This window comes from Nannobrachium achirus, assembly GCF_963921795.1.
Source record: "Nannobrachium achirus genome assembly, chromosome: 1".
In the NCBI taxonomy this organism is placed as follows: Eukaryota; Metazoa; Chordata; class Actinopteri; order Myctophiformes; family Myctophidae; genus Nannobrachium; species Nannobrachium achirus.
Window position 1 is genome coordinate 73,822,326 of NC_137810.1, and position 10,381 is coordinate 73,832,706.

The following is a 10,381-nucleotide window of genomic DNA, read 5'->3' on the forward strand; positions in this document are numbered from 1 at the left end:
ATGAAATTGCTATGCTTTATGCAAGTTATTCTCACACTGTAAATGCCTTTATCTGTGAGTCTGAGCCTTCGAATCTATGTAGCCCAAACCTATATTTCAGGGACAAATCCTCCACAAATCCTCCTGAACAAACACTCTATAGCAATGATTACTGTCACAATATAAAGCTATTTAACACTGTTATATAAATAATATTCATTATAAAGAGACCTGTAGGGTAGTACACACACGCACGCACGCACGCACGCACGCACGCACGCACACACACACACACACACACACACACACACACACACACACACACACACACACACACACACACACACACACACACACACACACACACAGAGAGAGAGAGAGAGAGAGAGAGAGAGAGAAACAATGTAATCAATCAATCTTATTGAATATAAGGAGGGTTTTTCACTCAGCTTGCAATACTGTGGAAGAAAACAGTAGGGGGTGTGAGACTCTGGTCCACCCAGGGAGTTAACTTAGTTATTAAAGTAAGTTTGAATCAGGAATAACTTCATTTTAACCATTTATTCTGTTAGATCAGGAGGTCCCTCACTTCTCTAAATCTATTCTAATACACAATGATATACTTGTGGATATAATAAGTATCAGTGTTGTTTCTTTTGAAAGTTTATGGAAAACAGGCCTGATGAATATTTTAAATCTATTTGACTGATCAATGTGTCGAAGGTCCTGAGCTCAAGTCCCACCATTAGCAGTTCATCCTTAACAAAAAGTTTAAACAATAAAGAAAATATTATCATCGCTGTTTGAAGGCATTACATGTTTTTGATGCAGTGATCTCAGCATGAGAACCCAGGATAAAACACATGGAAAAATAAAATAACCTTAATTTGTTCCAACAGATCCAACCTAGTTATTATACATGACCAATGAGCTGTGGTCATGTTGTCATGACAACACTACGAATATTAAAACGACGACAGACTGTCAATAATCAATTTATTTAAAAATGATTACTTCTACACATGATCATACAATAACATGAACGTGAACAATGAGAACAGCATCACATTAATATTCAATGAAAGCAAAATAATGGAATGGGTGAGGGAGTAATGATCTGATATTGAATCAATGAATAAACAATGATTGATTTGAGTTCATTAACAGCACATTTAGTAGATGTTTGAATCCATAGTGATTGACAACATTCTGACAAAATATATTTACAATTTCATCAACAAATAAAAACTAGACTAAAATGTCAGGGAGGTACTAGTGGAGAAGAATTCCAGTAGAACTAAAAGACAAGTCATTTCATGTTTGGTTGAGCTCGGGTGTAGCTCTCTCCGAAAATAGCCGATCTACAAGTTCAATTTTTTTGGCACACGGGCATTACAACACCATCACAATCCTCCAAGAATACATTTTAGTCGACTAAATAAACAGAGACATTTAGTCAATGAAAAATGAAATAAAAATGAAATAAAAAAGAATGACACAAATGTTCATGTCAAAATCAAGACTAGGGTTGGGGACGGTAACCGCCGTACCGCGGTATACCGCGGTGTCAGGATCCTTACCGCGGTCAAAAAAGACCAAAAATAGGCATTTTTTTATTGAGAACAAGCGAGATTTAAAACGGCAGGTAGAAGCGAGGACCGCATGCGTTCCATGACGCTCTGCTCTGGGCCGCGTACCACACGTTTGGAAGCTCGCACACTGGGGCAGGAGCCTCTCTGAGCAGCGTTAAACTTTCTCTAGACTATAATCCACACGACACAAGTATGTTTATACATACCTAAGTTGTGGCAGTTTCTTTTTAATCATACGGTCAGAGCGCGAGCCGCGAGGACTAAAACCAAAAATGAAACTAGCTTTTACTTTTCCCACCACGTCGCTGACTCCAATTGCAGGAGCGCATTGTGCCCCGTCGGCACAACGTGTCAAGACAACAGTCTTGTAACTAAAAGCTGTCTATGTTTATATCACCATTCAATCGATGCGATTTGAGACGTGAGTTTACAGAATCACTGTACATGATCTACCCGTCTCTCATCTGGTTGTTGTTCACACAACCGCGTACTGTGTCTGAAAAGCCCCAGTAGCCTACGTTACTATAGTAACCCGACAGTGCTCAAATCTACAAGCTCAGAACGTGTTGCGGATGCGACGTGTTGTGAGCTTGTAGATCTGCTCCTTTCAAACCAGACCCGCTGTGCTGTACGGGGATGTATAACTCGGGAAGTCGGGCTTATCGCAAAACCTTAATTGATAGATACGGGGTGCGGTAATTACCGCAATACCGTTGGTAATGGGAAGACGATAACCGCGATAACACAATGTCCATACCGCTCCAAACCTAATTAAGACTGCTCACAATGTGTCACTTTGTGATGTAGATCTTAGCTATTAGATAGCTTGTATGTTCACCCAAGTGATCTGGTGTAGAGGTGGGGGGAAAGCCGGGGACCAATTACAGAACCCTGGGGAACCCCAGTCAATAATGCATATAGGGTTCAAGTGGTTCAGTATAAAGGTTTATATACAAGAAACAATAGTGTTACTGTGACAATTACATGGTCAAATATACACTTTTATCTCTGTCTATTGTATACAAATAAAATATACATAAAATATGAGTTTGACTTTGTATCTACATAAGAGACACAAGTATGACACTGATATTTACATCATCATCATCAGTGTTGATGGACAGTATTTATGATACATATTTATACATGTGTGGAGTGGAGGTCTGTGCACTTCTATCTGATCTAATCTAAGATCTAAAGCTCCCTGTGGTGACGACTCATTTTATATCAAAGTTTGACATTAACTCAACCTCTGCCAAAAAAAATACCCCTTTGTACCCCTTCCCTGCCATGCCCGAGGAACCTGAAGATTTAATAAGCTTTAATTAAAAAATATATATATATATATATATCGAGGCGGAACTAAAATAGGCCGGAACTAATGCTCCGTGATCGGTTTCTACACGGACACATTATTGAGCGGACCAGTTAACATTGAGACCGTAAACCGGAAGCTGATGGTCCGTCCTCTATTTTGGCCCGTTGGCTTTCTGTGTAAACACGGCAGCTTACAGACGGAGAACTTATGGATCAATTGAAAAAAAATAAAAGGATTTGAGAAGCTGATGGAATACGCGAACACACCATGCATAGCAGTGTTCGATCACGCACGATGGGAACTGGATTAGCGGCCGCTTTAACAGTTAGGAGAAGCCAGCAGTGAAAGACATAGAAAAAACTTCGGGCTCCTCGGCCGTTAACTACGAATGAGTTAATATGGATTTGACCAGGGACCCCCATTTGAACAGTCCTTGAGGGGGTTCCAAGGGGTCCTAAAGCAAAAATATGAAATATAACCACTTTACCCATGTGTTACTTTGTTATTGGAAAATAGCAGATCTACAAACTAGCAGTGTGCCACTCGTTGCTCACCATTAGCTATTCAAAAATAGTGCCTGGACCCACATCCGTCTGGTTGGCCCACAGGGGTCCCTGGGGGCTTAACAGGGGGTCCACAGTGGTTAATGCAACATTTTATCCACATTCTGCTGTCTCTTGGCTGTTCAAAAATAGCAGATCTACAAGCTCACAGCGTGTCATTTTGTGCCCCCACCTGTCCGATTGACCCACAGGGGTAACAAAAAGAGTAGATCTACAAGCAAACAATGCAGATCTTTTCTTCCCCTTTTTCTGTAATATATTTATGGGATTGCTTAGATTAGACGCATTATTAATTTAACCATTATTTTATGCTTTAACTATTAAAACAAACACAGCTTGTAGATCTGTTTTTTTCCCCCATGAACTTTTGAAAAAGGGGTCAAAGGTCAAACACATGGGGGGTTTGTCATGACAACATCAGAGAAACACTGAATCTAAAGGAGCTGTAATGTGTGATGCCACTGTGCTGCTGATTACATCATCATGATGATGTCACTGTGATGTCACCGTGAGTCAATATGGAGTCCATGAGTCAATATGACAACCTGCACTCACTCAAACATGTTGAGTAACCATGGCGACCTGATGTCACCCTCACATAGAGACTATCTCTGCTCACACAGACACACTGAGGAGGGGTAGGAGGGGTATAACCAGAACCCAGCATAGAGAGGTTCAGTGAACGTGTTGTGGAAGGTGTACAGGTGTGTCAGTGAGTCAGAGGACACTGTGTAGAAGGACAGAGTCCCAGCAGGACAGTCCACATACACTGCTACTCTGTTGGAGCCCCTAGAGGCACTGACAGGGAGGACAGTCTGCTCTCTATTGTGTCTGACACTGTAGCTGTTACCACTAAGACCATCACAGTACAGACTCCAGGACATGTTATTGTATCCAAGACTACAGTAATCACCATTTCCTTTCCTGCTGATCCCTCTATAAGTCACTGCTATCTCAACCTTTCCACTGCACTCTACCTCCCAGTAACAGCGTCCAGTCAGACCCTCTGTACACAGAACCTGACAACATCCATCAAACCTGTCATGATGTTCAGGATATGATTGATCCTGTCCCCACACACATGTCACCTTTCTGTTGTTCTCAGACAGAGAGAGGTTTCTGTGTGCTGTGTTTGTGTCCAGAGTGAGACGCTGGAAATCTGATGAGAAAACAACACAGTAAACATGAAATACATCATTCACTGACTGACACACAACACACACACACACGCGCACGCACGCACACGCACGTGCGCACGCACGCACGCACGCACGCACGCACGCACGCACGCACACACACACACACACACACACACACACACACACACACACACACACACACACACTTGAAATAACACCTGGAAGAACTTTAACCATTATTTTATGCTTTAAAGCTATACTGTGTAAGATGCTCAACTAGTGGTCAGTAGCCCTATAACAAACCGCGGTCGCGTCCACGTCTTTCGGCCGTTTTTCGTACCTTCACACCCCCGCGTCTGCCTCCACCTCGCCGAGATCTATCTTAAGAGGGGTCCCTGGTTCCTGTGCGTTCAGGCATTCCGGAGAAACGGACTCCTTCACCCTGTCTGGTAGGCGAGATTACCTTTTGAGTATAGAGACACACGGGCGACTACAAATATGGCCGCCATAGCGACCCCACTTCAAGATGCGCTGTGATTGGCCGGCAGTGTATAACCCTCGCTGTGATTGGCCGCTAGTGTGATGACGTAATTTTGCCGGGAAATCCCGCCCCTGTCACGGCTAAGTAGAAAACATATAAAGAGAAGGCTTCAGAAGCTGAAAATAACGGAGTGGGGGTTCTAAAACTTTAGCGATTTAACAGTTAGGACAATTTTAAGATTTGTTTTATAAAAATAGTTACATGGTATAACTTTAACTATTGAAAAATAGATCTACAAGCTCACAGTGCTCACAGCACTCACTGTGAGCTTGTAGATCTGCTATTTTCTTCTTTTGTTTTTTAAAGTGATCATTTGTGACTGGAACAAGATATTTTGAGATGGGGGTCCGCAGCCAAACGCATGTCATTTTGGGGGTCCTTGACATGAAAAAGTTTGAGAAGCACTGATTTGGAAGATATTTATAGCCTTTTCAGGATTTTTCAAAAAGAGCAGATCTACAAGCTCGCAGTGCGCCGTGAGCTTGTATGTCTGCTATTTTGACCCCTGTGGGTGAAGCGAACGGATGGGGGTGTAGATCTATGTATGAGCTTGTAGATCTGTATTTTAGAATAGCCAATAGAGAGAAAAATGCTCAAAGTATAAAATGTGGCACAAAGGTGTTTACTGGGGACCCCCTGGTGGACAGTCCGTGACCCCTGGATGTCCGCGGACACGGGGGGATCCCTGCCAACTGCTTTGGCACCAAATGACGCCCTATGAGCTTGTAGATCTGCTATTTTTGAATAGCCAATAGAGAGCAATATGGTTAATGTGCATACAATGTGGCGTGAACTAGTTTACTCTCCTTTTGCACAAAGTAGAATGCAAGATAGAGGGTGCCAGATCCCTTTGAGTCACACCCTACCATAACTTCCTGTTCATCCACAGACCATTGATTCTAGTCGTTTTCTCCATTAGATTAAAGTGCTTTCTTTTCACTTTTTTCAACTTTTATTACTTGTCATAATACATTTTATGTGTCTGCTTCAAGTGTGCCTGCAGCTCGCAGTGTGTGCAACCTTGTGTATCGTTTGGAGTTAGCATTAGCATTTTTAGCATTAGCATTAGCATTTTTAGTTTTAGAATTGGCATTAGCATTTCAGTATTAGAATTAGCATTAGCATTAGCATTAGCGGAAGTAACGGTTAGCATTAGCGGAAGTAGCTGTTAGCAACGAACTGTAAAAAGATGAAGCAGACAAATAAAATGTATTTTGACAAGTACTAAAAGTGGAAAAAATTAAAAGAAAGCACTTTAATCTAATGGAGAAAACGACTAGAATCAATGCTCTGTGGATGAACAGGAAGTAATGGTAGGGCGTGACTCAAAGGGATCTGGCGCCCTCTATCTTGCATTCTACTTTGTGCAAAAGGTCTATCGGGGACCCCCTGGTAAGCCCCCAAGGACTCCTGTGGGTTCCCTGGATGGGTGGAGGTCGCCGCCCACTAGTCTGGTACCCAGTGACCAAATGACGCGCTGTGAGCTTGTAGATCTGCTATTTTTGAAAAAGCATGAACATTTGTGCAAACCTTTGAATGGTTCCGGGGGTCCCTGAAACAACACATTTTGAGATGGGTGTCCGTGGCCAAATCCATGTAATTTTGGGGGTCCGTGACATGAAAAGGTTTGAGGACCACTGATTTAGAAGAACGGTTTAGAATGGAATCGGGTCAAAAATATTCAAAGACCTGCACAAATGTTCACCATTTTTTTCAAAAATAGCAGATCTACAAGTTCTACAAGTTAAATATATTGAACATTTTTAAAACTAGACTAAAATGTTAGGGAGGGACTAGTGGAGATGAGATGCAGTAGAAATAAAAGAAACATTGCTGAAAATAGCAGATCTACAAGCTAAGCTCACAACGTGTCGCGCTGTGGCACGTTGTGAGCTTGTAGATCTGCTACCATCAAGGTCCATCAAAATACATTTTAGTCGACTAAATCAACTGAAGATTTAGTCAAATAAATCATATGTCGACTAAAACTAGACCAAAACTAAAGCATTTCAGATTACTAAAATATGACTAAAACTAAATGGAGTCAAAGCACTATGACTAAACTAAATTAAAAGTTGCTGTCAAAATCAACACTACACTACAGTTACGACGACTTTGTTTTAATGTGGAGTTAAACACACACACACACACACACACACACACACACACACACACACACACACACACACACACACACACACACACACACACACAAACTGATCTACAAGCTCACAACCAGGTTTGCAGTTATCTTTATAAACGTATCCACTGACGCTGTAATGCCTCATTCACACTGTAAGCAGCAAAGCTAATGGTTTGCTTGGTAATTCAATGTAATCTCAATGGAAACCAGCTTTAAGATGCTGGAGATGCTGAGAAAAGCTTGGAAAGCTTTAAAGCTGGTTTCCATTGAGATTACATTGAATTACCAAGCAAACCATTAGCTTTGCTGCTACAGTGTGAATGAGGCATGAGACATGGTTTGTCTCTTCCCACCTAGTCTGTACCTTTGGAGGCGTCTGTCCTTTTAATGAGGCGGTGGATTATCATCTGTAGAGGACATTATTAAAATGCACTGTGCTCAGTGAGCATCGTATCTAGCTAACCATGACAGACAGAGCAGGGCTGTGAGTGGACACAGACTGACTTACTTACAGACAGACAGACAGACAGACAGACAGACAGACAGACAGACAGACAGACAGACAGACAGACAGACAGACAGACAGCGCTCCAGAGTCCAGAAGCAGCTACAGAATGTTTCTGCTCAGAAAATATGCATGCCCTCACCAGAACATTGTCGCTGTCTTTAGTTTAATATTTCCTGTTTTATTTACTGTAGTTAATTATTGTTAAATTCAGTGTTGATGTTTGTGTGACTATGGGGCATTTGGGAAAATACAGAACAAACCGGGTTCCGTATTGGTTTGATACGAACACAACATTACATTCTCAAATAAGGGACGAATACGTATTTTACGGGACGGGTGGCAACCCTACTTATAAAAATTGTCTTCAAGCTCACAACGCGTTATGATGCTACACGTTGTGTGCTTGTAGATCGAGTATGTTTCAAACATACTTTATAAATTCAGAACCCATCAGGATGTTACACTCTATTTTTGTCTAATTTTCAAATATAGACTATCTAAAAGCTCACAACGCATGGTGAGCTTGTAGATTGGTTGTTTTGGAAATCTAGCCAATCTACAAGCCATCTGGTCCATATAATGGAATCTCTGCGATCCTGGATTCCAGCATCAACATGTCAACTCAACTCAACTCAAATGTGAGCATTCTTTAATAGAAAACATGTTTTATTAGCCTGTTATTTGGTGGTGTGTTTAAACTTAGTCTTGCTGGTGTTAAGGACCAGGCCAAGAGCAGAGAAACCTGAATTCCCTGGAAGCTCTCCTGAAGAGCTTTCAGAACAGCATCTGGGGAGGAGCCAACCAAGCATACAACAGTGTTAATGTGTGATATTAACACAGACAGACAGATACTCACATCTGGTAATATTAATCCTCATGAGTTGAGGATTAAGCCAATCTTCTCCTCCATGTTTCACTCTGTAGGAAGTAGAACAACAATGCATCAATGTCTAACTGTCGAACACAACGTGTTGCATTCTTAAGTTATGGGTTCGTTTCTCCATATGATTTGCATTTTTTCCCTTTTATAATTTGCTATAACCTTACTTCTTTTGATTGGATTGTTTAACCCATTTACATTTATCGGCTCCACCTTCACATCTTTATGTTGCATTAGATTCTTCTTCCTGAATATTTTTTACCCCCCTACACCGAGCACTGCAAATACTTAAATCACACATAAAAAACACACACACGCACGCACGCACGCACGCACGCACGCACGCACGCACGCACGCACGCACACACACACACACACACACACACACAATAAAACAAAACAAAAGTTGGCTCCCCAAATAACGAGGCTTGTTCCCCTTGCCCCAGGTCCCTGTTGGCTGGAGGGCCCCTCTCTAGTGGTAGAAGGCCAGAAAAGGGGTCTCCCTCCTACTAAATGTCCAACATTTATTGACATTTTGCTCCCCCTGTCATTCCAAGTTGTATTCTAAATCGAGAAGTCTCTCATTTGGTGGGGGATTCTCTCTGTGTCCCATTTCTTATTTGTAAAAACACAGCCAAGTTTTAAATACTCTTATCTACATGGGAGTAGACAAATGCTTACTTTATGCAAATGCATGTTAATTATTATTGGAACAATGACAAATACAGTCCAGAATCTTCTTCAAGTAACAAAAGGTGTGCATGAGATAAAAAATAAATTCTGAAATCAGAAACCCAAGCCCAACAAGTAACAGATAGGCATATTGATTAATTAATTGTAACATTGCAATAACACACACACACACACACACACACACACACACACACACACACACACACACACACACACACACACACACACAGAGAGAGAGAGAGAGAGAGAGATAGAGACACAAGAAATGAACGTCTCACATCCTGCAAGGAATGTGCGTTAACTCATTATCAAATTAACTTTGACAGCCCTACTAAATACTCAAATGCTTACACATCTATTTGTGACTTTGTGTCAGAGTGAATATGTTCAGAGACACATGGGGGAAACACTGCACATCCAGTGCACTAACATGGACACAGCTCAAGTCTACTCACTTGCAGTTCTCCAGGACTGGAACATTCACCATCATGTTGGAGCTCAGGTCCAGCTCTCTTAGGGAGGGATTAGAGCTTACAGCTGAGACCAGAAGTTCACAGCATCTCTCTGACAAGTTGCAGCGAGCCAGTCTGAATGAAGAATGAAACACCAGATTGATTCATTGATTGATAATCTGGGGACCCCCACCCTGACAAGCACTTGCAGTGAGCTTGTAGATTGGCTATTTTCACAATGTTTGCCTCTTCCTTCCACAATATTTGACAATTTGGTTTTAAAAAAGGTCTTAAAGGAGTAGTTCACCCCCTTTTTTCTATTGATTACTCATGCCATGGAGACTTGAGTTCAATAATATTTTTAGTTTTCTGTCGCATTCCTAAGACAATAATTTGATTATAATAAATTTACCCCCATTGATTCCAGATGGGGACCCTAATGCATTCGGGTCCCCATCCGGAATCAATGGGGGTAAATTTACTATATCCACATTTTGTCTTAGGAATGCGACAGAAAACTAAAAATGTTATAAGTCTCCATGGCATGAGTAATCAATAGAAAAAAGTAATGTT

General features: G+C 41.5%; 1 protein-coding gene across 1 annotated transcript; it reads right to left on the minus strand.

Moving 5' to 3' along the window:
- Positions 1-4,057: 4,057 nt before the first annotated feature.
- Positions 4,058-7,682, minus strand: LOC308289864 (neoverrucotoxin subunit beta-like; the record flags this gene model as incomplete). The annotated part of the gene is made up of 2 exons (XM_080731633.1): positions 4,058-4,611; positions 7,640-7,682. The coding sequence occupies 2 exons, from the start codon at positions 7,680-7,682 to the stop codon at positions 4,058-4,060; spliced, it is 597 nt and encodes a 198-aa protein (XP_080587759.1).
- Positions 7,683-10,381: the final 2,699 nt, after the last annotated feature.